This window comes from Stegostoma tigrinum, chromosome 12 (assembly GCF_030684315.1).
Source record: "Stegostoma tigrinum isolate sSteTig4 chromosome 12, sSteTig4.hap1, whole genome shotgun sequence".
Classification (NCBI taxonomy): domain Eukaryota; kingdom Metazoa; phylum Chordata; class Chondrichthyes; order Orectolobiformes; family Stegostomatidae; genus Stegostoma; species Stegostoma tigrinum.
In genome coordinates this window covers 39035529-39063105 of record NC_081365.1, presented here as the reverse complement: position 1 = coordinate 39063105, position 27577 = coordinate 39035529, and the positions used below count along the sequence as shown (strand labels likewise).

The window sequence follows — 27577 nt, the reverse complement described above, 5'->3', positions numbered from 1 at the left end:
CTGGGCGGGCTACAGAGCAGTTTTGTGTTCCTGTTTGTACAGACTGCGGATCCTGACATTGATACTGAACAAAATTGAGACATAATGTAAGTTATACATAATGTTTCTTGTAGATAGCTTTTTATACCGTTAAGTTTAGATGAATATCTTTATGTTCTGCTGATTGATTATGAACAAGTTCTTCAAGCAGACTGTTTGATAATGGGTGTTAAAGGTTTCGGATATAGAACTATCGATATCGAAAGAGCAAATTAACGTACTGGAATGTAATTGTGATTTTAAGAAATGCGTTAGAGCTGTTTTATAAATGAAAGAGTGCTTCATAACAATAGGTCGAAGGAGCTCAAGAAGACAGAACACTAAATCAGCCCTAGAGATAGTAGGAACTGCTGATGCTGGAGAATCTGAGGTAACAAGGTGTAGATCTGGATGAACACAGCAGGCCAAGCAGCATCAGAGGAGCAGGAAAGCTGGCGTTTCAGCTGAGACCCTTCTTCAAAAACCTTTGGGACTTCTTGTTTGTATATGTTTGGAAGAGTAGAACATACCTGAGGTACCTGTCTTCTTGCTGAAACGGTGTTGGATAGTTTTCTGAAGAAGGGTCTAGATCTGAAATGTCAGCTTTCCTGCCCCTCTGATGCTACTGGCCTGCCGTGTTCATCCAGCTCTACACCTCGTTATGCCATGAAATGGCACTGTCGGCCCAGGGATGCACGATGTAGTCTCTTAACCAATTTATCTGGATATGTTGCGACACTGCTAACTGTTCATCAGATCCTCATTCTAGACTTAAAACTGGATCTTCAAAGATAGGATCACTGTCACTGCTCCACAAAAACTCTTAGATGGCAATATTTACGTTGGGCAGGCACAGGAGCTTTAATCCGTGCATGACCTGTTTCTTTTCGAGGAATATGAATGCCTCCATCAAACCCCAGTTGTATAAACTCCTTTGTTGCCCACAACATACAACAACTTTCGTTGGCCGAGTGCTTTGCGACAGACAGCTTATAGTTCTGAAGGCAATGTACCTGCAAATCTTTGACTTCAAGAGTGTGGTGTGGGAAGCACGTTGGTGTCGTACAGACAAAGGCATGGAGCACTTTTTTGAATCCGGAAATTACTGGTGTAGTTTTTTCTGTCTATCTATAATTACTGTTGAGGAGATGGTGGTGAACTTGCTTCTTGTAGTCCATGTTGTGTGAGTACAGTCACAATACTGCCAAGAAGAGGCAGGACTGGTTAAGAAGGAGATAACAAGGTGTAGAGCTGGATGAACACAGCAGGCGAAGCAGCATCAAAGAAGCAGGAAAGCTGACGTTGCGGGCCTAGACCCTCTCGGCGCGAAATATCAGCTTTCCTGCTCCTATGGCGCTGCTTGGCCTGCTATGTTCATCCAGCTCTACATCTTGTTATCTCAGATTCTCCAGCATCTGCAGTTCCTACGATCTCTGGTTCGGACGGTTGTGGGATTTGATTAAATGGACTCTTGTAACCAAAGGATACATGGAAATGTAGTGTTGTGGAAGGGGTGCTTGGGAAATCTTACCATTCCTCATAACACCTGTTCTCCCTTTGTACTTTCTAATACTGGACGTCATTCTAGTGAATGCCAGTTTTACCCTTTGTATTGGCATGTTGTTGTCATTTGTAATTTAGTGCTTGAGGCCGATGGTGGTGTGGTGGAACTTCACTGAAAGTACTAACTTAATGCTTTGGTGTAAGTGGGTTCAAATCTCACTATAGCAGCTGAATTAATATGAATTTAATTTATAAATCTGAAATTAGGGGCTGTTGTGGTGTAGTGGTATTATCCATATCCCTGAGCCTGTAAGCTTGCCACTTGCTCCAGAGGTGTGTCAACACATTTCTCAACAGGTTGATTGAAAAATATGTAAGTCTGGAACTGAAAACCAGTCCCAGCAAAACTGACAGAAAGTGCCATTGGTTTTCATCTCTCTGGGACTCCAGAAACACAGTTACTGCACAAATTGAGGCTTTTGTGTGTAACAACACAAATTATCTGCGTGCAAAAGTTTCAATGATGTCTCTTGTGGAATCTGGCCCCCACGTGTCTCCAAGTTTTCAACATCTGGTTGACTTTTTATTGCTCTTCAAAATGAAGCAAGCTGTTCAGTTTGGAGGCAATTAGGGATGGGCAACAAATCACTGGGCTTGCTGGTGACACCCAGGTCTCATGAAGAGTGAAAGAAACAATGCAGAGTACTCTGTGACAATTATACCATTCCTAATTTGTTTATGTTATCAAACATTTTATCAATCAGGATTGACTGCAACGAGTCTGGTGATTTGCAGATTTTAAGATTGGGTTTACAGCAAAATGGATAGTTGGTTTCAGATGGACAGGACAGCTGGCATACATGCCAGTTCTCAGTACCTCATGTTTTTAGAGACATCTGCCATTTTGTGGTGATGACAGACTATCCTAGCGGTCATATTATCACACATCACACTCTCACTCACTCTCTTGTACACTCCCCTCTCTCACTCTGATGAACCCTCCCCCTCTCTAATGCTCCCTCTCTCACACTACCCCTCTCCCTCTCATACCACCTCTCAATGTGCTGTCCACTCCTGTATTCATGTGGCTCTTCCCCCTCTGTACTTCACATACATTTTCCCTTGCACACACTCCCTCACTCCTGCATTCTATCACATTATCTCACTGACTCATTCACATTCCCTGCTTTCTGAAACACAATTGACGACACCGAATTCTGTCGACCACATTTTCTCTCTTTTGCATCATCTTTTCAATTCAATATTGTAGTCTGTACCCCTTCTGAAATATTGACTAGCCCTCCTATTTTAGTGTTACTTAGGACTGTAGATAGTAATTCCTCTAGGTTTACCCAAATCATTGATGTGTAGTTGCAGACCTATACCCTTTAGGATAACATTGCCATGTCGGATCACTTAGAAATGGTCCAGAACTGTTCAGCACACGTTCCTTGCTTCTAAGCATTTGTTAAATCTTCTTCAGGTTGCGGGCACTGTGCTGTCTCATACTTCTACAGTTTCCTCAGTTTGGTAAGTTTTTTTTTTCTTCCTCTTAATGCGCATGATTGAATCTAAACGAAAATGCAAGTATGAATGAATAATATTAAATATTTATGGCAACATATTTTTGCCTAATTTCATTGTGTTTTTTGATGAAACAACAGAGGTTGATGAGATTAATGTAGTTGATATGGTATATGTGGCTATCCAAATGCATTTGATAAAGTGTGATGTGACAGACTTTTGAACTTGACTAAATGATAGGAAACAGAATACTGGTGAATACTAATTTTCTGGGCAGCAGTGGTGTTTCCCAAGGGTAAATGTCAGCACCATTGTTTTTCTTGATTTGTGTTGAAAAGCTAAATTAGTTCTGGATGTGAGTTTGCTCGCTGAGCTGGAAGGTTAGTTTTCAGATGTTTCATCATCTTTTTTTATTTGAAAAAATATACTTTATTCATAGAATGTACAAAAAATAAAACAGTTATACACCTACCCAGTCATGCAAGCCGCTCCGGGTTACCCAGGGGTACGTACACCAACTAAAGGAAAAAAAAAACAAAGCAAAGAAACCGCCCCGGCAGTCGTCACCCCGCACAGTCCCAGTTGGCCCCCTGACCAGTTGGGGAAGGCGCCAGCTGGGCCCAGTTACCAGATAGGATTCTTTTCCCTTTCCTGGACGAGGGGGCTCATACGGTGGTCTTTCCCCACCGCGCCTTGGCGGCGGCTGCCCCAAGCTTTAGCGCGTCCCTCAGCACGTAGCCCTGGACCTTGGAGTGCGCCAGTCTGCAACACTCGGTCGGGGGTCAGTTCTTTCAGCTGGCAGACCAGCAAGTTGCGGGCAGACCAAAGAGCGTCTTTCACCGCATTGATGGTCCTCCAGGCGCAGTTGATGTTGGTCTCGGTGTGCGTCCCCGGAAACAGCCCGTAGAGCATGGAGTCCCGTGTCACAGAGCTGCTCGGGACGAACCTCGACAAATACCACTGCATCCCCCTCCAGACCTCCTGCGCATAGGCACACTCCAGAAGGAGGTGATCAACAGTCTCGTCCCCCCCGCAGCCACCTCGAGGGCAGCGTGCGGTGGTGCAGAGATTCCGGGCATGCATAAAGGATCTCACTGGCAGAGCCCCTCTCACCGCCAGCCAAGCAATGTCTTCGTGCTTGTTTGAAAGTTCTGGAGATGAGGCATTCTGGCAAACGACTTTGGCAGTCTGCGTGGGGAACCACACGACGGGATCCACCCTCTCCTTTTCCCGAAGGGTCCTGAGGATACTATGTGCTGACCACTGCCTGACGGCCTTGTGGTCAAAGGTGTTTCCTTTCAAAAATTTCTCCACGAAGGACAGGTGGTACGGAACGGTCCAACTACTCGGAGCGTTCCGCGGCAACGAGGCCAGGCCCATCCTTTGCAACACCGGGGACAGGTAGAACCTCAGTAAGTAGTGACACTTGGTGTTTGCGTACTGAGGATCGACGCACAGCTTGATGCAGCCACACACAAAGGTAGCCGTCAGGGCGAGGGTGGCGTTCGGTACGCCCTTTCCCCCATTTCCCAGGTCTTTGTACATGGTGTTCCTGCGGACCCGGTCCATCCTCGACCCCCAAATGAAGTGGAAGATGGCCCGGGTGACCGCAGCGGCGCAGGTCCAGGGAATAGGCCAGGCCTGCGCCACATACAACAGTACCGAAAGCCCCTCGCACATGACAACTAGGTTCTTACCCACGATGGAGAGGGACCGGAGCATCCACCTGCCCAGCTTCTGCTTCAATTTGGCGATACGCTTCTCCCAAGTCTTAGTGGATGGCCCAGCTCCACCAAACCAAACACCCAGCACCTTCAGGTAGTCTGTCCTGACAGTGAAGGGGATGAAGGAGCGGTCGTCCCAGTTCCCGAAGAACATGACCTCGCTCTTACCCCTATTGACTTTGGCACCCAAGGCCAGTTCAAACTGGCCGCAGATGTCCAACAGCCTACTCACCGACCGACGATCGGGGCAGAAGACGGTGACATCATCCATGTACAGGGAGGTCTTGACCTGAAGGCCTCCGCTGCCTGGGATAGTCACGCCCTTCAGGCTCACGTCCTTCCTGATGGAGGCGGCGAAGGGCTCCACACAGCACACAAACAAGGCAGGAGAGAGCGGGCAGCCCTGCCTGACTCCAGATCTAACAGGAAAACTGTCTGATTCCCACCCGTTGATCGAGACTGCGCTAACGATGTTGGCGTAAAGCAGCCGGATCCAATTGCGGATGCCCTCCCCGAACCCTAATTTGGAGAGGACGTCCCTCATGTAAGCATGAGAGACCCTGTCGAAGGCCGTCTCCTGGTCCAGGCTGACGAGGCAGGTGTCCACCCGCCTGTCCTGTACGTAGGCGATCGTATCCCTGATGAGCGCGAGGCTCTCAGCGATCTTCCTGCCCGGCACAGCACAGGTTTGGTCAGGGTGAATCACCGACTCCAGGACAGACCTGACCCGGTTGGCAATGACCTTGGCCAGGATTTTGTAGTCCACGTTCAAAAGTGAAATGGGACGCCAATTCTTAATTTCTTCCCTCTCCCCCTTCCTCTTGTAAATGAGGATGATGATGCCCTTCCTCATGGACTTGCACATTTCCCCTGCCCGAAGCGCACTATCGTACACCTCCAGCAGGTCCTGGCCGACCAGGCCCCACAGAGCAGAATACAGCTCGACCGGTAAGCGGCCGCTTCCGGGAGTCCTATTCCTCTGCAAGGACTTGAGGGCTCTGGCCAGCTCGTCCAGGGATATCGGCCGGTCCAGCCACTCCCTCGTGCCGTCGTCTAAGACCTCCGTGATAGACGACAGGAACGACTCGGAGGCCATGCTGTCCGTGGGCTTCGTGTCGTACAGTCCGGCATAGAAGGATCTGATGATCCTCAAAACGTCGGGCCGAGACGACGTCACCGAGCCGTCGTCCTCCTTCAGCCGGCTAAGCACAGAGCTCTCTTTGTGCACCTTCTGAAAGAAGAAACGCGAGCACGTCTCGTCCTGCTCCACAGAGCGGACCCTGGACCGGAAGATTATCCTGGAGGCCTTCACGGCGAAGAGCGAGGCTTGCTGGCCCCTCACCTCGCGGAGGTCCTCCGTGACATCGACCCCCATCAACTGCAGAAGGAGCAGGTTCTGCACCCTTTTCTGGAGTCGCGACAGCTTTCCCCGCCTCTCTCTTGCCTTCTGAGCACCCTTGCGGACAAAGAACCTCTTGATGTTCTCCTTCATCTGCCACCAGTCGCCTGGAGACTCAAAGAGGGGTTTCACGGCTCTCCAACCGGCGTACTCCCTCTTAAGCTCCTCGACGTTCTCTGGGGTCAACAGAGTCGTGTTGAGCTTCCACGTCCCCTTGCCGGCCGGCTGGTCGTCCTGTAAGTGACAGTCGGCCAACAGGAGGCAGTGGTCAGAGAAGAACACCGGCTCGACACCGGTGGATCTGACCGAGAACGTCCGTGACACAAACAGGAAGTCTATCCTTGAGCGGATAGACCCGTCTGGCCGCGACCAGGTGTACCTCTGCTGCGCTCCGTCTGCAGGGGTGCTGAAGACGTCGAGCAGCTTGGCGTCCTTCACCGTGCCCATCAGGAATCTGGACGTGACGTCCAGTTGAATCCCCCCACCCGCTGTCCCCACGCCGGATCTTCCATCTGCATCAATGATGCAGTTGAAGTCTCCGCCTAGGATGACCGGCCTGGACGTAGCCAGCAGGGGTGGAAGCCGCTGCAGGACGTCCAACCGCTCACTCCGTACCACTGGGGCGTACACGTTGATCAGCCTCAGGGGAGCGTTCCTGTAGGTGACGTCAGCCACTAGGAGGCACCCCCCCACCACCTCCTGAACTTGAGAGATGGTGAAGTTGTGCCCCCGCAGCAGAATAGCCAGGCCCGAGGAGCGACAGTCGTTACCCCCCGACCAGATCGAAGGCCCACAGGTCCAGGCGCCGGACCGTTTCCCGTACCTGCCGAGGTGCGGTATCCCGCACTCCTGCAGAAACAGGAGGTCCGCCTTGATGGTGGTCAGGTAGGCCAACGTGGACACACATCTCGCGGTTGACTTGACGCTGCGCACATTAATGCTCGCAATTCGTACCCCCATTGTGGGCAGTGACCGCAGTACCCTCCCCAGGTCCAAGGTCCAGCCCCTCCATCTGTCCCTTCATGCCCATTGCCCGGGCTAACTGCTGGACGCTCTCTGGGCTCAGGAAACCGTCCGTGCTGCCTTCCGGGTGGCATCCCCCCGCCAGGGGTGCGGAGGCAGGAGGGTCCGGCTCCGGGTCAGGCTGGGGACGTGCTGTTTCCTCCTTCCCGCCTGGAAGTTCCGGGGGGCCCTCCAGTGCTCCAGCGGCACTTGACTGGGTGTCGGAGTGAGCCTCAGGACGCCTCCCGTCACCTGGAAGCGGGGTGCTGCTTTCCTTCCCCCTCGAGACCTTTAACTTCTGCTTCGGGTGGGCCCTCTCCGAATCCTCCTCGTCAGAGGAGCTCTTATAGCCCCCCTGTAGCTGCCTCTTCCCTCCTGATTGTTGCGGTTCCTGGGCCCGTCGACGCACCTTCCTCCTCACTTTCCGGACTGTAGTCCACTCCCCTGGGTTGCCTGCCGCCGCCTCCATTGGCTCCGGGTTGTCGGGGGGGATCGGAGCCTGCAGGGGTGCTTTGCTGGCCTCGGGCCCATCCTGCAGGGCTGGGCCCTCCTGCACGGCCTGGCCCTCCTGTACATTAGTGGGGTCCTTGCTGGGCCCTGGTGCCTTCCTCTCCTCCGGGGGGGCTGGCCCCGCATTACCCCTGCCGGCGACCTGGGCGTAGGTGGTACCCCGCCGCGGGCATACCCTATAGAAGTGGCCCGCTTCCCCGCAAAGGTTGCAGCTTCTCTCTCGTGGGCAATCCTTTGCAAGGTGTCCCTCCTCCCTGCAGATGGTGATTTTGCAGTCGGCCGCCATGTGACCTGACCTACCACAGGCATGGCAGACTTTAGGTTGCCCTGCATAGGTCAGGTAGCCCCTGCTCCCGCCGATCGCGAAGCTGGACGGTGGGTGTGCGACATTCCCGTCTGCGCCCATCCTCAGCGTCACCTTGACCTGCCTCTTACTCGTCCAGATGCCAAAGGGGTCCACGATGTCAGTTAGGTCCCCTTGCACCTTCACATACCTTCCGAGGAAGGTCAGGACATCAACTGCTGGCACATGCGGGTTGTACATGTGTACAGTCACCATACGGCTCCTCTGTGCTGGCATCACAAACAGTGGGACAGCGGTCAATACAGAGAGGGGGCCCTCACCTCCTTTCTCCTTGAAAACCTCCAGGAAGCGCTCGCAAAGCTTGGCACTCCGGAAGGTCACATCGTAAAAACCCCCTCCGGGGAAATCCTGCAGGCAGTAAATGTCCGCAGCAGCGAACCCACAACAGTCCAACAGGACCCTCTTCACGAAGAAGGTGCGGTCCACAGGTGCACCTTCATCCACCTTCTTTACGGAAACACGGATGGTGTTCCGGACCCCCTGACCTGGGGCACGAGCACTTGCCGCAGCCATCGTTGCAGGTTGGCTGCTCCCCTGAACCAGCGTTAGGCCGAAGCCAGCATTAAGATCCACTGGTCGCAAGGGTGCACAGCCAACCCGACGTCCTCCTTTCACCTCCAAGACTGCACTCTCCTCCTCTCAGTCCACAAGAGAGTGGGTCTTTATTGTGTTCGAGATGTAAGCTGGTTCACTGAGCTTGCCGGTTTGTTCCCAGACGTTTCATCACCATTCTAGGTAACATCAACAGTGAGCCTCCGACAAAGTACTGGTGTTATGTCCAGCTTTCTATTTATCTGGTTAGGTTTCCTTGGGTTGGTGATGTCATTTCCTGTGTTGGTGATGTCATTTCCTGTTCTTTTCCTCTGAGAAAAAGAACAGGAAATGACATCACCAACCCAAGCAAACCTAACCAGATAAATAGAAAGCGGGACATAACACCAGCGCTTTGTTGGAGGCTCACTGTTGATGTTACCTGGAATGGTGACGAAACATCTGGGGACAAACCTTACAGCTCAGTGAACCAGCTTACATCTCAAACACAATAAAGACCCACTCTCTTGTGGACCGAGAGGACGAGAGTGCTGTGTTGGAGGTGAAAGGAGGACGTCGGGTTGGCTGTGCACCCTCGCGACCAGTGGATCTTAATGCTGGCTTCGGCCTAACGCTGGTTCAGGGGAGCAGCCAACCTGCAACGATGGCTGCGGCAAGTGCTCGTGCCCCAGGTCAGGGGGTCCGGAACACCATCCGTGTTTCTGTAAAGAAGGTGGATGAAGGTGCACCTGTGGACCGCACCTTCTTCGTGAAGAGGGTCCTGTTGGACTGTTGCGGGTTTGCTGCTGCGGACATTTACCGCCTGCAGGATTTCCCCAGAGGGGGTTTTTACGATGTGACCTTCCGGAGTGCCAAGCTTTGCGAGCGCTTCCTGGAGGTTTTCAAGGAGAAAGGAGGTGAGGGCCCCCTCTCTGTATTGACCGCTGTCCCACTGTTTGTGATGCCAGCACAGAGGAGCCGTATGGTGACTGTACACATGTACAACCCGCATGTGCCAGCAGTTGATGTCCTGACCTTCCTCGGAAGGTATGTGAAGGTGGAAGGGGACCTAACTGACATCGTGGACCCCTTTGGCATCTGGATGAGTAAGAGGCAGGTCAAGGTGACGCTGAGGATGGGCGCAGACGGGAATGTCGCACACCCACCGTCCAGCTTCGCGATCGGCGGGAGCAGGGGCTACCTGACCTATGCAGGGCAACCTAAAGTCTGCCATGCCTGTGGTAGGTCAGGTCACATGGCGGCCGACTGCAAAGTCACCATCTGCAGGAACTGCAGGGAGGAGGGACACCTGGCAAAGGATTGCCCACGAGAGAGAAGCTGCAACCTTTGCGGGGAAGCGGGCCACTTCTATAGGGCATGCCCGCGGCGGGGTACCACCTACGCCCAGGTCGCCGGCAGGGGAAATGCGGGGCCAGCCCCCCCGGAGGAGAGGAAGGCACCAGGGCCCAGCAAGGACCCCACTAATGTGCAGGAGGGCCAGGCCGTGCAGGAGGGCCCAGCCCTGCAGGATGGGCCCGAGGCCAGCAAAGCACCCCTGCAGGCTCCGATCCCCCCCGACAACCCGGAGCCAATGGAGGCGGCGACAGGCAACCCAGGGGAGTGGACTACAGTCCGGAAAGCGAGGAGGAAGGTGCGTCGACGGGCCCAGGAACCACAACAATCAGGAGGGAAGAGGCAGCTACAGGGGGGCTATAAGAGCTCCTCTGACGAGGAGGATTCGGAGAGGGCCCAACCGAAGCAGAAGTTAAAGGTCTCGAGGGGGAAGGAAAGCAGCACCCCGCTTCCAGGTGACGGGAGGCGTCCTGAGGCTCACTCCGACACCCAGTCAAGTGCCGCTGGAGCACTGGAGGGCCCCCCGGAACGTCCAGGCGGGAAGGAGGAAACAGCACGTCCCCAGCCTGATCCGGAGCCGGACCCTCCTGCCTCCGCACCCCTGGCGGGGGGATGCCACCCGGAAGGCAGCACAGACGGTTTCCTGAGCCCAGAAAGCGTCTAGCAGTTAGCCCGGGCAATGGGCATGAAGGGACAGATGGAGGGGCTGGACCTTGGACTTGGGGAGGGTACTGCGGTCACTGCCCACAATGGGGGTACGAATTGCGAGCATTAATGTGCGCAGCGTCAAGTCAACCGCGAGATGTGTGTCCACGTTGGCCTACCTGACCACCATCAAGGCGGACCTCCTGTTTCTGCAGGAGTGCGGGATACCGCACCTCGGCAGGTACGGGAAATGGTCCGGCGCCTGGACCTGTGGGCCTTCGATCTGGTCGGGGGGTAACGACTGTCGCTCCTTGGGCCTGGCTATTCTGCTGCGGGGGCACAACTTCACCATCTCTCAAGTTCAGGAGGTGGTGGGGGGGGGCGCCTCCTAGTGGCTGACATCACCTACAGGAATGCTCCCCTGAGGCTGATCAACGTGTACGCCCCAGTGGTACGGAGTGAGCGGTTGGACGTCCTGCAGCGGCTTCCCCCCCTGCTGGCTACGTCCAGGCCGGTCATCCTAGGCGGAGACTTCAACTACATCATTGATGCAGATGGAAGATCCGGCGTGGGGACAGCGGGTGGGGGGATTCAACTGGACGTCACATCCAGATTCCTGATGGGCACGGTGAAGGACGCCAAGCTGCTCGACGTCTTCAGCACCCCTGCAGACGGAGCGCAGCAGAGGTACACCTGGTCGCGGCCAGACGGGTCTATTCGCTCAAGGATAGACTTCCTGTTTGTGTCACGGACGTTCTCGGTCAGATCCACTGGTGTCGAGCCGGTGTTCTTCTCTGACCACTGCCTCCTGTTGGCCGACTGTCACTTACAGGACGACCAGCCGGCCGGCAAGGGGACGTGGAAGCTCAACACGACTCTGTTGACCCCAGAGAACGTCGAGGAGCTTAAGACGGAGTACACCGGTTGGAGAACCGTGAAACCCCTCTTTGAGTCTCCAGGCGACTGGTGGGAGACGGTGAAGGAGAACATCAAGAGGTTCTTTGTCCTCAAGGGTGTTCAGAAGGCAAGAGAGAGGCGGGGAAAGCTGTCGCGACTCCAGAAAAGGGTGCAGAACCTGCTCCTTCTGCAGTTGATGGGGGTTGATGTCACGGAGGACCTCCGCGAGGTGAGGGGCCAGCTAGCCTCGCTCTTCGCCGCGGAGGCCTCCAGGATAATCTTCCGGTCCAGGGTCCGCTCCATGGAGCAGGACGAGACGTGCTTGCGTTTCTTCTTTCAGAAGGTGCACAAAGAGTGCTCTGTGCTTAGCCGGCTGAAGGAGGACGACGGCTCGGTGACGTCGTCTCGGCCCGACGTTTTGAGGATCATCAGAACTTCTATGCCGGACTGTACGACACGAAGCCCACGGACAGCATGGCCTCCGAGTCGTTCCTGTCGTCTATCACGGAGGTCTTAGACGACGGCACGAGGGAGTGGCTGGACCGGCCGATATCCCTGGACGAGCTGGCCAGAGCCCTCATGTCCTTGCAGAGGAATAGGACTCCCGGAAGTGATGGCTTACCGGTCGAGCTGTATTCTGCTCTGTGGGGCCTGGTCGGCCAGGACCTGCTGGAGGTGTACGATAGTGCGCTTTGGGCAGGGGAAATGTGCAAGTCCATGAGGAAGGGCATCATCACCCTCATTTACAAGAGGAAGGGGGAGAGGGAAGAAATTAAGAATTGGCGTCCCATTTCACTTTTGAACGTGGACTACAAAATCCTGGCCAAGGTCATTGCCAACCGGGTCAGGTCTGTCCTGGAGTCGGTGATTCACCCTGACCAAACCTGTGCTGTGCCGGGCAGGAAGATCGCTGAGAGCCTTGCGCTCATCAGGGATACGATCGCCTACGTACAGGACAGGCGGGTGGACACCTGCCTCGTCAGCCTGGACCAGGAGAAGGCCTTCGACAGGGTCTCTCATGCTTACATGAGGGAGGTCCTCTCCAAATTGGGGTTCGGGGAGGGCATCCGCAATTGGATCCGGCTGCTCTACGCCAACATCGTTAGCGCAGTCTCGATCAACGGGTGGGAATCAGACAGTTTTCCTGTTAGATCTGGAGTTAGGCAGGGCTGCCCGCTTTCTCCTGCCTTGTTCGTGTGCTGTGTGGAGCCCTTCGCCGCCTCCATCAGGAAGGACGTGAGCCTGAAGGGCGTGACTATCCCAGGCAGCGGAGGCCTTCAGGTCAAGACCTCCCTGTACATGGATGATGTCGCCGTCTTCAGCACCGATCGTCGGTCGGTGAGTAGGCTGTTGGACATCTGCGGCCAGTTTGAACTGGCCTCGGGTGCCAAAGTCAATAGGGGTAAGAGCGAGGTCATGTTCTTCGGGAACTGGGACGACCGCTCCTTCATCCCCTTCACTGTCAGGACAGACTACCTGAAGGTGCTGGATGTTTGGTTTGGTGGAGCTGGGGCATGCACTAAGACTTGGGAGGAGCGTATCTCCAAATTGAAGCAGAAGCTGGGCAGGTGGACGCTCCGGTCCCTCTCCATCGCGGGTAAGAACCTGGTTGTCAGGTGCGAGGGGCTTTTGGTACTGTTGTATGTGGCGCAGGCCTGGCCTATTACCTGGACCTGCGCCACTGCGGTCACCCGGGCCATCGTCCACTTCATTTGGGGGTCGAGGATGGACCGGGTCCGCAGAGACACCATGTACAAAGACCTGGGAAATGGGGGAAAGGGCGTATCGAACGCCACCCTCGCCCTGACGGCTACCTTTGTGTGTGGCTGCATCAAGCTGTGCGTAGATCCTCTGTACGCAAACACCAAGTGTCACTACTTACTGAGGTTCTACCTGTCCCCGGTGTTGCGAAGGATGGGCCTGGTCTTGTTGTCGTGGAACGCTCCGAGTATTTGGTCCGTCCCGTACAACCTGTCCTTCGTGGAGAAATTTTGAAAGGAAACACCTTTGACCACAAGGCTGTCAGGCAGTGGTCAGCACGTAATATCCTTAAGACCCTTCAGGAAAAGGAGAGGGTGGATCCCGTCGTGTGGTTCCCCACGCAGACTGCCAAAGTCGTTTGGCAGAATGCCTCATCTCCAGAACTTTCAAACAAGCACAAGGACATTGCTTGGCTGGCGGTGAGAGGGGCTCTGCCAGTGAGATCCTTTATGCATGCCCGGAATCTCTGCACCACCGCACGCTGCCCTCGAGGTGGCTGCGGGGGGGACGAGACTGTCGATCACCTCCTTCTGGAGTGTGCCTATGCGCAGGAGGTCTGGAAGGGGATGCAGTGGTGTTTGTCGAGGTTCGTCCCGAGCAGCTCCGTGACGCGGGACTCCGTGCTCTACGGGCTGTTTCCCGGGACGCACACCGAGACCAACATCAACTGCACCTGGAGGACCATCAATGCGGTGAAAGACGCTCTTTGGTCTGCCCGCAACTTGCTGGTCTGCCAGCTGAAAGAACTGACCCCGACCGAGTGTTGCAGACTGGCGCACTCCAAGGTCCAGGACTACGTGCTGAGGGACGCGCTGAAGCTTGGGGCAGCCACCGCCAAGGTGTGGTGGGGAAAGACCACGGTATGAAACCCCTCGTCCAGAATAGAAAAAAGGGCCCTATCTGGTAACTGGGCCCAGCTGGTGCCTTCCCCAACTGGTCAGGGGGCCAAATGGGACTGTGCGGGGTGACGACTGCCGGGGCGGTTTCTTTGCTTTGTTTTTTTTTCTCTGTTTTGTTTTTTTTTTCCTTTAGTTGGTGTATGTAGCCCCGGGTAACCCGGAGTGGCTTGCATGACTGGGTAGGCGTATAAATGTTTTATTTTTTGTACATTCTATGAATAAAGTATATTTTTTCAATATTAAAAAAAAGTGACGAAATGTCTGAAAACTAACCTTCCAGCTCAGCGAGCAAACTCACATCCAGAACCTCAACCTGAGCTACAAATCTTCTCAAAACTCGCTAGCTAAATTCGTGTGTGTAGGACACTATTTTAAATTTTGCATATTATTCAAAATATATAATAGTGAACTGTGAAGAGGGCAATGATAAACCTGCAGAAAGCATAGACAAGCTGGTAGATTAGACTGACATGTGACAGATGAATTTACTGTTGGGAGATATGGAATTATACATTATGGTCTGAACATGAGAAAAGGAAGTATAAAATAAAGGATACATTTCCAAAGGATACATTTCAGGGGGAGAGGGTGCAAATTGTTTGAGATAGCACGAGAGCTGAGAAAGTCACTAATAGGTGTTTCAAATATTTGCCAATGTATTGACTAGAAAAGAAAGATTCCACAAGAAACTTTTATAAATCACCAATTCCACCTCAACTGGAGTACTATATCTAATTCGGGGAATTACACGTCAGGAAAGTTATGACGGTGTGGAGAGGATACAGAAAAGGTTTACCAGAATGGTTCCAGGGTGACAAACTGATGGTAAAGCGGGGGGCTGGTCTACTCGGGAGGTATGAAGACAGATTTTTGAGCAGCTATTTAATCATGAGATGCCTGAGCAGAGTAGATCCACAGAAACTGAGTTCATTAGCAGAAGGGCTGAAAAGCAGGTGACTCTCATCTAAGAGATAGCAAGAACTGCAGATGCTGGAGTCAGAGATAACACAGTATGGAGCTGGAGGAACACAGTGGACTAGGCAGCATCAGAGGAACAGGAAAGTTGATGTTTCTGGTCAGGACCTTTCCGAAGAAGGGTCCCGACCCAAAACGTCACCTTTCCTGCTCCTCTGATACCGCCTAGCCTGCTGTGTTCTTCCAGCTCCACACAATGACACTGATCTAAGGTGTTTGGCGTAAGAACTGGACTTTATGACGTAATGAGTGGTTAAGATTTGGAAAGTATTTACCCAAGTTTTTGATGCGTTCAGTTGTATTGTTGAAAAAGGAATGGAAAACTATTTGAAGAGAAGAAATTTGTGAGGCTATAGAGAAAAAGCAAGAGTGTGGGCTAAATGTGATTGTGGACATGCTTACCGAGCTGTTGGGTTTGGCTGCAAGCCTTTCATCACCGTGCTAGGTAACATCATCAAGTGTGCCTCTGGTGAAGCGTCAGTGTTCTGTCCCTATTGTTATTTATACGCCTCGGTTTGCTGGGGTGGTTGGTGTTACTTCCAGTTTTGTTTCTGAGTGGTTTGTGTACAGGCTGTACAGAAATTCCCTGGCGTGTCTCTGTTTGGCTCAAATTCCTGGAGACCTGGTATTCCAATTGGAACTCCATCAACAAACACATTGAATTTGACCCTGTGTACAAACCACTGAGAAACAAAACCAGAATTAATACCAACCACCCCAGCAAACCGATGCATATACATAACAGATGGGACAGAACACCAACGCTTCACCAGAGGCACACTGATGATGTTACCTAGCCCAAGCTACAAATCTTCTCAAAAACATTAAGTGGGCTAAGTGTTTCTTATAAAGTGTCGCTCTTATAAAGAGGTTGTATGAAGATTATGGGCTGAATACACAAGTTATGACAGGGTCTGAGTGGAAAGAATGATTCCTCTTATGGGAGAATCCAGAATTCCAGTCACTATTTATAATCATCACTCATTTAAAACTGACATGGGGCAATTTTTTTCTGTCTGAGGTCTTCAGGCTTTTCTTTCACCATCTTTTCAAGCAGAGAGTTCCATAGTCCTAAAATATTTTTAAGGCAGAGCTAGATTTCATGGGATTGATGATTATGATGAGAAAAAGCTAGGGCTAGGGTGTAGATAAAGAGCTACCATTTATCATACACATTGCTGAGTTGAGTATTGACATGAAGTTGATGACCTTTTACGGCGTGGGTATTGTATTCTGCTGTAGAGTACCAGCACTGAGATTTCGAATGTTGTGGTGGCAGGGTTTCACATGAATCTGGCAAGTTTGCTTCGTAAATGATGCCAGCAACATACGGAATATGACAGTTCTGATCCTTTCAATATCACAGGACTGGATAGTTGTTAATCATTTTCTGTGGTTGTCAGCCTTAGCTCTGGTCACAAGGTTGCATTGACACTTTACCCTAGAGTATGATCATGTGATATAGGCGTTGTTTAACTGAAGCAGGAAACTTACCACTCTGATCCTGTATTTGGACCAATGCAGTTTTAAATGCCAAGTGGCAAGAGCAGCCCCTGTGAGCTAGTGGCTCCTTTCCAGATATGTATGTTAGGATCTGGTAATATAGCCTGCCGTTATTATTTGTTACCTCTGGTCTGAATGGAATGTGAGTGGAAATGAGGTCTGCTTAAAGCACCAGGAGCCGACACACAGGCTGCCTGAGCCAGACTTGTGAAGTGACTTTCCAGTGAACTTTTGGTCTTCCTGAAAGTCTCTAAATGTAAGTTCAGCTATAACACCAGCATCATAGAGATACCACGAAAGAGGTTACTCAGTCCGTCAAATGTACACCAATGTTATTGCTCTAAAAATAACAGATTAATAGTTAGATATGAAGATACTGGAACTGCTGGCTGAGATACTTAGAAAAAATAAATGTAGGGAATTGTTCCACAGGGGTCAGTGTTGGGATCACAACTATTCATGTTATACATTAACAATTTGGATAAAGGAACTGAGGGCTTTGTTGCTAGGTTTGTAGAAGGCATAAAGGTAGGAGGAAGGAGCAGGTAATGTTGAGGAAACAGGGAAGCTGCAGAAGGACTTGAATAGGCTAGGAGAGGTGGCAAAGAAGTGGCAGTTGGAATACAGTATTAGAAAGTGTGAGGTTCTGCATTTTGATGGGTAGAAGAGAAATGTTGACTAGTTTCTAGATGGGGAAAGGCTTCTGAGTCTGAACCACAAAGGGATTTTGGAGTCTGAGTTCAACATTCACTTAACATGCAGGTTGAGTTGGCAGTTATGAAGGCAAATGCAATGTTAGCATTGTGTGATGATGCTATCACTTTAAAAAGGTCCTTGGTTTTTGGAGAGAAGTTGTAAAGGCAGAGGCGACAAAGAATCTAATGAGTAAAAGGTTAGCAAAGGAAGGAGAGTGGCCAGTTCTCCCCACTTCAGGTTTTTTTCTAATTTTTTTTTAGATGTAGCAGTCACAAGATGTTTTGAGTGGGAGAAGTGTTGCAAGCTACAGTGAAGGATTACTCATTGAGTTTCTCTGAAATCTCTTTGGATGTTGCACCCTCCTGCCTGTAAGGCTCTGTGTTTGAATTTGCCTTTTTCCCAAGGGGTGTGTTTATGAGATATTATTATAATGGAATAGTCAATTAGATAAGTCGCTGTAATGGGTCGGTTAAGTTTTCCAAGAGGTAAGTAACACTAAATTCTGCTTTCTTTTGTGCGTGTTTCAGCTGTAGTATTAAATAAATTGTGTTTTGGTTAAAGCTGTGTTGTTTGACCAGTTGCGTCACACCTGGAACATCCACTTGCCTCTTCCTTTAAAATAAAAAAAAGTTAGTGTCTAGACTACCTTCCTAAAATATTTTGAAGGGATCTGGCCTGGTCCATGACAATTGCAGTTTTGGGACCTCTATCTCAGGAAGGATGTGTTGGCATTGTAAAGGGCCCAGAGGAGGTTGACAAGAATGATCGTGGGGAATAAAGGGCGTATCATGTGAGGAATAGTTGAGGACTCTGGACCTGTAGTTGATGGAGTATAGAAGGACAAAGGGGGATATCTTATTGAAATTTACAGAATTCTGCAAGGCTTGGAGAGAGTGGATGTGGAGAAGATGTTTCCACGAGTAGAAGAGGGTATGACTGTTTAGAAGTGAGATGTGGTGGAATTTCTCACTCTAGAAGTGAGATGGTAGTGGGTCTGTGGAACTCATTGCCACTGGAAGGCTGTGGAATCCAAGTCATTGAATATCTTTAAAATAGAGATGGATTAGGTTTTGACCATTAAGGGGATCAAGAGTCACAGTAGGAGGCAGGAGAATGGGGCCAAAAAGATATCTGCAGTGATCAAACAGTGGAACAGCCTTGATACGCCTCATGGCCTAAATCTGCTCCTATATCTTATGATCTTATGGACTTAACAGCAGTTTACATAGACAGGGGAATTCCCTAGAGCTCCTCCTGTTCTGATGTCATAACTTCAAACAAGAGTGAAAACAAACTTGGAAGACTTTCCCATCGCAATCTAACCATTTTAGGGGCATAACAACTTCTTGTGTAAATGGTATAAAATTTATTTGAGCAGAAGTTTATATTGTTTATTTTAATACGTACTGGAAGGTTTGTTTGTAAATGTGTAATTTTCATTTCTTATGCAGAGGCATTTGATGTTATTTGTGACCAGGATGTGGTTACAGCAGTTGGCAAAGATGTCACTCTCAAATGTACCTTTGGCAAAGGTGACAGTAACCCGACAGTGATCTGGGAGAAGGTAGGTGAAGAACAAAGTGTCCATGAATACAGGAATGATGCGGATGACTTCAGTGAACAACACAGGAACTACACCAAGAGAACTGCACTTGGAGGTAGCAGGGTCAAGGGAGGAGATGCATCTCTTACTCTGAAGAATGTTAATGTTTGGGATGAAGGAAGGTACAAGTGCAGCGTCAACATCATCGATGGATTCGGCGATGCAACAGTTGTGCTGTCTGTTTGGGGTATGTCAGCCATTCTGCTGTCTTTCTACAATTGAAATCATTTGTTTAATTTCTTTAATTATTACAAAGATTGCCAATGACAGCAAAGGGAAGGACACTTTTTATTTCTTATGGTAACTAGCAAAGCATTTTACAGAAACACAATAATAATGGCTTCTCATCTGGATAGCTAAACTTGGCATTAATGTTAAGTATAATCACTTTGTCTCACTTTCAGAATAGTTAGCTAGACCACCCACTGCATGGAATAAATGGGCTCATTGTGGTTGGAACAGAGGTCAACAATGTGTTCCTGAAAATTGTAAACAGAGTCCTGCAAGATTAGCCTGCAAATTGAATTTGGTAAACTTTGCATGTAGAATATGAGACTGAAGTCTAAAACACTATGCCCCTGATTTTCAGTTGCTGGTTGATTATCTTACAGATGAGAAACCACAATTGGAAGTTGAAACTTGGCCACAGTGAATTTGTTGAGCTGCATCACTTTCAGAGCTGGAGAGTATAGCAAAACAAAGAATTGTTCAGATCTTCCGCAATTTGTCATTCTAAACTGACACCTGCCTGCTGGTATTAACTGGTGAAACTTTCCTGTGTGTGCATTTGGCCATTGTGGTTTATATGGCAATTCATGGAGACATAGGCAGAGTTTTGAGGATCACACATTGGGCGCTTATCTCATTTATGATCCATAGCTCTGTCAAAGGTTGGTTATTCTCCCTATCGGATTCTTTTCCACACTGTGTTCAAGTGAATTTAAAACCTCAGGTACGGGAAAAGGGAGCATTTGCCAGTGGTATTCATGGAATCAGGTGAAAAGAAAATGCATTATTGTACAGATACTCATTTATAAACTTCATTAAAATTTCAAGAAAATAACACATTGTGATGAAATCCTTGACAAATTTTCTTTTTTTATGTATTAAGTAAGCCAGGATCGTAGGGAATATAATATTCAGAGTGCACATAGTTGTAAAAGTTGCTGGGTGGCAGCATTCAATTTGGCATTTCGAGATGAGCTTGGTGCAGGGTTTTCAATCAATCACGCAGAACCGTTTGCGTCAACTGAATAGGAATTCAAAGCACTACAGTTACTGAAGATCGATAGGTATATAAAGAGCCAGAGTAGATTCCGTGTCAGAAGAACTAATACTTAGATCTAGTGTGTGTGGAAGACAAATGAATTTCATGGTTGTTCCATGGAGGAGATAGTGAGTAGAAGTCAAGAACAGGTGGATTTCCTTGCAGTGTTAGAACTCAGACCAAGTTGTATGATTTATTAGGCAGCTGAGGCATTTCAGTCAAGGCTTAAGGAAAAATTCTGGAAGCTGTGATGGCTCACAGGATTCAGGGTGCTGCAAGTAGGGCAGTAACGCTAAGACTACAAAGTTGAGAAGCAAACAAGAAATGATTAATGAGAACAGGAGCAGACTTAGAATTGGAGCCTTTTGGATTTGGCTCTTGGGAGGGATGTTTAAGGCTGGATTGACAGAGATTTGAAGACCCACTATGTCATTAATATCTGGGGATGTGGGGCAGTGGTGGGTTGGAGGAGATGCTAAGAAGTCCATGGGATCTGTACATTTGATGAGCACTGTAGTGTGTTCCATCACAGTATATTACCCATGCTTAGCACCTGTTAAATATGGGCACTAACTTGTGCATGTATTGTACTTTGTGTTAATGTTCTATCTTGCAGAGTAAAGTATTATTGTTTGTGTAAAATCTAGAATCTTGTAGCATTATTCTTTTAACAAGTCCTCTAGGTCTCACCTTTTATATACTTTAAAAGGTTATTGCATTCTAACCATGTCATAACATGAGTTTAGCTGTCTATTTTGCTTTCATAATAACATTCATTGAGTAAAAAGAACATCAAAATGACAATGTTTACAAAGAGCTTGGCTCATCTAGACCTTATATCAACTTAATTATATGTATATGTATACATGGAGCATAAAAAGGAAAAAAAAAATCACTTAGCTACAAACGAAACATATTCATTGGAAGAGAAAGGATAGAAAATTCAAAGTTATTGCATCAAAGATATCAAGAGAAATGAATGAGGTTTTATGACAAATTCCAAGGTCCATTCAATAATCAGTCCTGCTTAAAAAAAGTCTGATTTGGGGCAAAACTCCACAACATTCTGATTCAGGTGAGAGTGATACCAATTTTGCCACTCTCCGTTACTTTCTGAATGAGCTTACCATGTGGAACTTTATTGAATAGTTTGCTAAAATCCATATACACCACATCCATGGCTCTACCTTCATTGTTGTGTTCTGTCACATCCTCAAATAATTCAATAAGGCTTTTGAGGCATGATCTGCCCCTCTTAAAGCCATGCTGACTGTAAATCATATCAAGTAGCAGTAGGACAAGTAGTTGAGGTTGATAAATAGGGTGATAGAAAAGGCAGGGATATGGCTTATGGCAAAGCAACACTTTCCAAATGTCTGCACAGGAACAGTGGGCTGAATGACCTCATGTCTGTTATCGTCCATGCTTCTCTGGTACCTTTATTTAATTCAAAGCCAGTAATTCCCGCATAAGGGAATCAAATAGTGCTTGTTTTTTTTATTTGCTCTGCAGTAAATGAAACTTACATTATTGACCACAGAATATGAAATGTCCTAAATATGTGTTCAAAGCTGTTCTGAAAATTGTAACATTCTAAAACTGGTTGAAGATTATGCATATGGATCCTTTTGGAAAAATCAGAAATTGTTATTCATTTATGCTATTATTAGTTATTGCAATAACCACAATTTTTTTCTTAGCAAGAGGTTCTGGAAATGTTGGTATCGTCTGGAAATCAAATGGGGATAATGGTGATGTGCTGACTTGCCAATCTTCGGGCTTATACCCTGCACCAGAGATTAAATGGGAAGACAAACATGGGAAAAATTTGAATGAAGTTAGTGAAACAAATTTGACCAGAGACAAAAATGGATTATATTCTGTGGACCATTATCTGAAACAAAACCATGACTCCAAAAATCAGTATATCTGCTCTGTATGGCACAAGTACATGGGTAAACCTCAGCGTGCTCGAGTCGCATTCACAGGTGAGTCTATTTCCGAGATCATTGTTGATACTATATTTAACTTAACAAACTGTTACAAAAATTGTGTAAAATAAATATCTTTGTTATGCAGAGGAAAAGCACATCAATAACACATCCTTAAAAGCTGTGTTAGAACAATTCTAAATTTGCTTCTCCTTTAAATGTATTGAGTTTTGTAGGATTTAGAGTTTGGAAGTCACAATGTAAGCCATTAAGAATGCATAAGAAATTTTAAGGTAGTTAATTTAAATTTCTTAAGAAGCAATACTTTTGATGTTTTACACAACCTAAGTATGTAGAAAAAGATACACAACACACAACAAGTGACAATGGTTGACTGGTGTCAGATGTCAATACCAGATGGAGGAAGTATAGCAATATTAATCTCCATGGCTGATGGGGAAACTTCGCTCAGATCTGAACACTGACTACATATAGACAATGAGATAGACGAAGCTGAGCTCCATGGCTGGAAGTGATAGTCTCATCTGTTTGTTAATAGCAGTCTTCTTCTGTCTTCACTCGTTGCCCTGTGTCTTTGCTGAGGTATCAGGAATCTCATCATCTTCTCCAGATTGAGGGTTAGAAGTCATTATTCCCTCTCTTACCTTCATTTTTTTTTGAGCTGGCTGAGTGCCAGGCCTAAACTATCATGGATAACTTTGAAATGCTCTCCCCAGTCTAAAGATGTCTTCAGTTGTCCTTGACAATGTGGAACTTCTCCATGGCAGGACTGGTTTTACACATCAACACCTTGTAAGAAATGGTGAGCAGTAACAATAGTGATATCTTTACATTTCCTTTTCTTTCAGATGGGAATTCCATGATTCGTTTGGATGATGGAGAACCTTCTCTCGATTTATAAGTCAAAAGTGATGTTACCATTGAGGTCTTCAAATACTTTCTCTGAACAATTCTTCTCTTCTTATATGGATTGCAAAGCTTTTCAGACACAAGATGTGCAGCACTAGTTCGCAGTGGACACAATTACCTAATATAAACAAAAAACATAAGAACTAGGAGCAGGAATATGCAATTCATCCCTTTGAGCCTGCTCAGCCATTTAATATGATCATTGCTGATCTCATCTCAGTCTTAACCTTTTTGCCTACTTCCCGTAATCCTTTAACCCATTACTAATTTAAAATCGGTCTGTCTGCTCCTTCCATTTATTCGGTGTCCTGACATCCACTGCACGCTGGAGTAAAGCTGAGATGAGGAGAAACAGATTTCTCTCAGATGGTTGTGAATCTGCGGAAGTGACTGCCCCAGAGTGCAGTGGAAACTGAACCAATCAACAGATTGAAGAAAGAGATTGATATTTTTGATGAAAAACCTAATAAAGGGCTATGGGGAGCAGACAGGAAAGTGGAACTGAGACCAGGATAGGATCAGCCACAACCACATTAAATGGTGAAGTGGACTCAAAAGGCTGAATTACTTTCTGCTGCTCTTAATTCCTCTATATGTTCCCATGTATATCCGTATGTATGCTCTCACGTAATGAGTTCCTTTGACTGAAGTAATTCCTCCTCACCTTTATTCTAAATCTGCCACCCCTTAACCTAAAGTGATGACCTTTTGTTCTAGATTGTTCTCGCATGGGAAACATGCACTCAGCCTCTATTTTATCAAACCCCTTTTGCATCTTATACGCCTCGACCAGTTCTCCTTTCGTCCTTCTGAACTCTAGCAGGTATAGCCTAAACTGCTCCATCTTTCCTTGTAGGACAAGCCTTTCATCTCTGGAACTGATCTAGTGAACCTTCTCTGAACTACTTCCAATGCAATTTTCAGCAATTTTCTGATAGTTTATTGTATTTGCCAAGAAGCAGCAGTTTAGAAATGCTGCCAGTAGTGAATTAGGCAAAGAACAAAATTAGGTGGCGCTGTGGTTAGCCCTCCTGCTTCACAGCGTCCGGGACCTGGTTTTGGTTTTGTGGAGTTTGCACATTTTCCCTGCGTCTGTATGGATTTCTGCTGAGTGCTCTGATTTCATCCCGCAATCCAAAGATATTCAGCTGGAGTGAATTTGCTATATTAAATTGCACTGTAGTGTTTAGGGCTATGCAGGTTCAGTAGGTTAGCCATGGTAAATGTGGGATTATGGGGATAGGGAGGGGTGTTGGATCTTTTCTTGGGAATGTTTCAAGTTTTTATTGTACTTGTTGGTAATTGTATCGATAAGCCAAGTCAAAACTATAATATGGACAGAATATTATCATCGGGCAGAACAATTTCATTTTTGTTCATGTATGTTTTGGCCACATCTGGAGTATTGTGTTCGGTTCTGGTCACTTCACTACAGGAAAGATGTGGAAGCGTTCAAAAAGGTGCAAAGGAGATTTATCAGGATGTTGCCTGGAATGGAGGGAAGGTCTTATGAGATAAGGCTGAGAGAGCTAGGGCTTTTTTCTTTAGAATGACGAAGGATGGGAGGTGACTTGATAGAGGTGTACAAAATGATCAGAGGTATGGATAGAGTGGATAACCAGAGACTTTTTCCTAGGGTGGAGGTAGCTATTACGAGGGGCATAGTTTTAAAGCGAGTGGGGGTGGGGTGGATATCGGGGAGATGTCAAGAGGTAGTTTCTTTGCTCAGAGAGTGGTAGGAGCATGGAATGCATTGCCGGAGAGGGTAGTGGAGTCAGTCTCATTAGGGGCATTTAAGCGACTATTAGATAGGCGTATGGATGATCGTATAAGGTAGGGGTGGAATAGGCCAGGAACTGGAGCAGCACTTTTTGTGACAGAATTCATTTGGAGTACACTGACCTCAAGAGCGACATTCCCTACTTCATGTTCCTTTCATATAAGACTCTGCATTTTAACTTCGTGTCAGATTATTTGGATGTGGTTTGCTTTTTTTTTAACCTTTGTGATTATATTTTTATGAATCAAACTGCATTTTGCTTGAAATGAAATAAAGTTCAAATATTAGTTGAATTTGTGGTTTTCTTCTTCAGGATCTTTTGTATCAATTGTTTCTTGCTGCGTTCTCATTTATGCTGTTATTTACTCACCTCTCAGTTTCCTGGAAACATTCTAATTCCCTGTGCTAGTATTTGAGATTCACCTGGTAAGTCAACTTTAACAGTTGAGATGAGAACGGAATTGGCTGGCAATGAGAAGGTAATTGTGTTGGATGGTGCAGACATTAACTTGTCTTAACACTTTAGTGAATACAAAGTCATACAGCCTGGAAACAGATCCTTCGGTCCAACAAGTCTGTGCAGATCATAATCTCGAACTAAACTTGTCCCACGTGCCTGCGCTTGGCCATTAACCCTTCAGACCTTTCCTATTCATGTACTTATCTAAATGTCTTTTAAGTAATGTAACTGTATCCACATCCACTACTTTCTCTGAAGTTCATTCCCCACAAGAAGCACTTTTGGTGTAACAGAAGTTGCTCCTCATCTTTTTTTAAAATCTTTCTTCTCATACCTTAAAAATATGCCCCCTAGTCTTAAAAGCCCTGCATCCTGGGGAGAAACACCTGCCATTCACCTTATCTATAGAACATAGAACAGTACAACACAGTACAGGCCCTTCGGCCCACAATGTTGTGCCAACCTATTATCCTATTCTAAGATCAAACTACCCTGTATACCCTACATTTTACTATTATTCATGTGCCTATCCAAGGGTCACTTAAATGTCCCTAATGTATCTGACTCCACTACCACTGCTGGCAGTGTATTCCACACACACCACTCTCTGAGCAAAGAACCTACCTCTGACAACTCCCCGATACCTTCCTCCAATCACCTTAAAATTATGTCCCCTCCTAATAGTCATTTCCGCCCTGGGTAAAGGTCTCTGGCTATCCACTCTACCAATGTCTCTCATTATCTTGTACACCTCTATCAAGTTAACTCTCATCCTTCTTCACTCCAATGAGAAGAGCTGTAACTCCCTCAACCTTTCCTCATAAGAGCTGCCCTCCAGTCCAGGCAGCATCCTGGTAAATCTCCTCTGCACCCTCTTGAAAGTTTCCACATCCTTCCTATAATAAGGTGAACAGAACTGAACACAATATTCCAAGTGTTGTCTAACCAGATTTTATAGAGCTGCTGCATAACCTCACAGCTCTTAAACTCAATTCCCCTGCCAATGAAAGCCAACACACCATACGCCTTCTTAACAACCCTATCAACTTGGGTAGCAACTTTGAGGGATCTGTGGATGTGCACCCCAAGATTCCTATATTCCTCTACACTGCCAAGAATTCTGCCATTAACCCTGTATTCTGCATTCAAATTTGACCTTCCAAAATGAATCATTTCACACTTTTCTGGGTTGAATTCCATCTGCCACTTCTTTGCCCAGTTCTACATCCTGTCAATGTCCCATTGCAACCTACAACAGCCCTCCATACTATCCATAACTCCACCAACCTTTGTGTCATTAGCAAACTTACTAACTCACATGTCTCCTTATGCATCCAAGTCATTTATAAAGATCACAAAGAGCAGAGATTCCAGAACAGATCCCTGCAGCATACCACTGGTCATCGACTCTAAGCTGAATACTTTTAATCTACTATCACCCTCTGTCTTCCATTGGACAGCCAATTCTATATCCAGACAGCCAAGTTTCTCTGAATCCGATGCCTCCTTACTTTCTGAATGAGCTCACCATGCAGAACATTATCAAATGCTTCGCTAAAATCCATATACACTACATCCACTGCTCTGCCTTCATCAATGTGTTTTGGCACATATTCAAAGAATTCAATAAGGCCTGTGAGGCATATTTGCCTCTCACAAAGACATGCTGACTATTTCTAATCAAACTGCTTTTCCAAATAATCATAAATACTATCTCTCAGAATCGTCTCCAATAATTTGCCTACCGCAGAAGTAACACTGACTGCTCTGTAATTCCCAGGATTATCCCTATTGCCTTTCCTGAACAATGGAATAACATTTGCCATCCTCCAATCATCTGGTATCACTCCAGAAGACAGTGAGGATGCAAAGAACATCGCCAAAGGCACAGCAATCTCTTCCCTCACATCCTGTAGCAACCTTGGATATATCCCATTTGGCCCAGGGGACTTATCTATTCTCATGTTTTACAAAACTTCTAGCATGTCCTCCTTCTTAACATCAACCTGTTTGAGCATATCAGCCTGTTTCATGCTGTTCTTACAAACATCAAGATCCCTCCAACTAGTGAATACTGAAACAATGTATTCCTTAAGGACCTCCTCTGACTCCAACACCATCATCTAACTCTGAGGCTTCATGGTATTATGCACAAACCCGTATGTAACTTACGCCACACCTGGGGGAGAAGGGAAGGGATAGAGACACCATTGAAATGAATAAGAAGGAAGACAGCTAAACAGGCCCAAATGAACTCATCAGCATTTTGTTAAATAAATTACAAACCATGGGACCAAGATAA

At 47.6% G+C, this 27577-nt stretch overlaps 1 protein-coding gene across 1 annotated transcript; it reads left to right on the top strand.

Moving 5' to 3' along the window:
* LOC125457236 (V-set domain-containing T-cell activation inhibitor 1-like) lies at positions 1–25108 on the top strand. The gene is made up of 5 exons (XM_048541187.2): positions 1–86; positions 3005–3051; positions 18756–19094; positions 21875–22162; positions 22975–25108. Coding segments are annotated over exons 1-5 (729 nt in total). The 5' UTR covers positions 1–84; the 3' UTR covers positions 23028–25108.
* The last annotated feature ends 2469 nt before the right edge of the window (positions 25109–27577 follow it).